Here is a 2856-nt window from a genome sequence, read left to right on the forward strand (position 1 = left end):
AAAAAAAATCGAATAATCAAATGATTAATAAACTAATAAGTAATAACCCAACAATTTCATTCGAATGAATTATTATTAACTATTACAATTTACATTGCTAGAACCGGTTATAACGCTTGTCGCTTATATAAATAATCGAATGATAATCTATAGACTATAAGTGAAAAATACTGAAATATCAAATATGCAACATTCAAAACTATTTATAGCTTCCTAGTATTAAGTTAGTTATAATTATTATAAATATTTTTTGATGTCTTACATGATAGTAATACACGGTAATTCCTAATTTAAACCAATCGACTGGAATCTAAATGTACAACAAATTAAAATAAACAAACAAATATATTCTTAGTATGGTCTGTTGTATTATTTAATATTTGTTATTCAATCGTGAATTTGATATGCATTGAGCTACACGTTTGTAGTATTGAATTTATATTTTATGACAACGCTAACTGCACATTTTGATCCACTTTTTAAACTTTTATTGTTTTTCATTTAATTATTATAACTTATATTAAGCTTATACCTAATGGCACCTAGTCAAAGGTCTATAGTGTGGGAACATTTTAAGAAAACTTCTGACAAGTGTGTGATTTGCCAAATATGTAAAAGAGAATTTAAATACCACGGAAATACAACTAATTTGAAAGGTACTATTTAAACATTTTTTTTAAAGTTATCAGTTTTATTATTTATAAGTTATAATTTTTTATTATACACATAGTTCAGCTTCAGATATTAATGTAGTTTTGGGAGGTCATAATTGAAATAACAAATTTTTAATTTTTACAAAGTTCGTCAAAAATTACATTTGCCAACTATTATATAGTAAAAAATGTACAAAATGTGCAACTTTTATAGCTGAAGCTTCGTGAATATTTTTTATAATTTTATTAATTTCTTTTCATTTTTTTTGTTTTATCCAAAGAGCATTTAAAAAGAATTCATCCAGCGCACATTACACTTGTTTTAAATAATGAAGAAGAATTAGATTTGAATCTATCAGCCGGACCATCTACTTTTTCTAATAATTCCAACAATATACAACAAACTGAACCCTGCTTTCCTTCTGCACCTAAACGTTGTCGCCAATTAAAATTATATGGTTTGACTGAAGGTAACAATTTAACAGATGAAGTAAAAAATTCAATAGACGAAAGTTTAATTAAGATGATTGTTACTGATTACCAACCTCTATCGTTAGTTGAGAACAGTGGGTTTTTAGAATATTCTAAAAAATTGCAACCTTTATATAAAGTTCCCAGTAGGAAAACATTAACTACAAAATGATTGCTAAATGAATACAATAAGATTGTTACAATATTAAAAAAAATGTTGGTAAATGTAGCTAGTTTGTCAATTACAACTGATATATGGACTTCTGACAATAATATAGCTTATTTAACAGTTACTTGTCATTTTATATTTGATGATCGTCTATATTCACCTGTCTTGGCAACTAGAGAAATGCATGAATCTCATACTGGCGTCAACATAGCTAATTTGCTTTCAGATATTTTAAATGAATGGGGCATTAAAGATAAAATAGTGACTATAGTCTCGGACAACGGATCTAATATAAAAAACGCTATAAATGTACACCTTAGTAAACACCACCATCCATGTGTCGCACACACACTCAATTTAAGTATTGACGAAGCAATTTTGTCTAATAAAGATTTCCTGGATGTTTTTAAAAAAATGCCGCACATTGGTAGGACATTTTAAACATAGTGTCTTTGCGTCTGAAAAACTAAAAGAACTGCAAACACAAATGGGACTTCCTGTATTAAAAGTAATACAAGATGTGAGTACAAGGTGGAATTCGAGCATTCATATGTTAGATAGACTTGTACAAATTAAAGCACTTTTGTCGGCAGCTATGACATTTCTTCCCCGTGCACCAGACCTTTTAACTGCACTAGATTGGGAATTAATAACTGATTGTCTACCTATATTAAAACCATTTGACGTCATGACAGTTGAGTTATCTGGTGAAATATATCCAACACTTTCTTCAGTCATTCCATTAGTAAGGGGCCTTCAACATACATTAAAAAGTATAATAACTAATACAACTGCTGGAAATGCACTTCAAAAAATTGTAATTGAAGTCATCGTTAGACGATTAGGTATACTAGAACGTGATAAAATAGTTGCTAAATCAACCTTTTTATACCCTAGGTTTAAAAAAGCAGGTTTTGGATTAATTGAAAATGCAAATAATACCGAAAAACTGCTTATGGAAGAACTATCTGATATATTAAATAATAAACACCAGGAAGATACATGTAGTGTACCTATCAACAGTATCAACGTCGAATCCAATGTATTATGGAAACAATTTGACACGAAAGTGTCCCAGATCAGAAGCACTTTATCAACAGGAATTACAGCTTCACTTATAATACGTCAGTATTTAGAAATGCCATATTTAAATCGCAAGCAAAGTCCACTGGATTTTTGGAAAAAAAACAAAAATACTTTTCCAGAATTGTACATGTTGCAAATGAAATATTTGAGTGTTCCCGCAACATCGGTTCCATCGGAACGCGTGTTTTCTAAAGCAGGGCAGATTACCAACGACCGTAGGAATAGACTTCACCCAAAAAACTTGGATTTTATTATTTTTTTAAACAGAAACACAATTATTGAATTTTAATTATAAATTAAATTTGTTATCAGAACTTTCATTTAATTGTAAAGCTAAATATTTTAAATTGTATTACACAATACACAGTACAACATATTAAATTATAGTAATTATACTATACATATAATATTGATGTAAATAATTAGTTTTTACTTATTTATATTTTATTGTCAATAAATATTAAATACTAAAGAATC

General features: G+C 28.3%; 1 protein-coding gene across 1 annotated transcript; it reads left to right on the forward strand.

Moving 5' to 3' along the window:
- Nucleotides 1-934: 934 nt before the first annotated feature.
- Nucleotides 935-2594, forward strand: LOC112689456 (zinc finger BED domain-containing protein 4-like; the record flags this gene model as incomplete). Its single annotated transcript, XM_025563174.1, has 3 exons — nt 935-1270; nt 1355-1554; nt 1685-2594. Coding segments are annotated over 3 exons (1446 nt in total), but the record flags the coding sequence as incomplete, so codon positions are not given.
- Nucleotides 2595-2856: the final 262 nt, after the last annotated feature.

This window comes from Sipha flava, unplaced genomic scaffold, assembly GCF_003268045.1.
Source record: "Sipha flava isolate LNK unplaced genomic scaffold, YSA_version1 442_pilon_pilon, whole genome shotgun sequence".
NCBI lineage: Eukaryota > Metazoa > Arthropoda > Insecta > Hemiptera > Aphididae > Sipha > Sipha flava.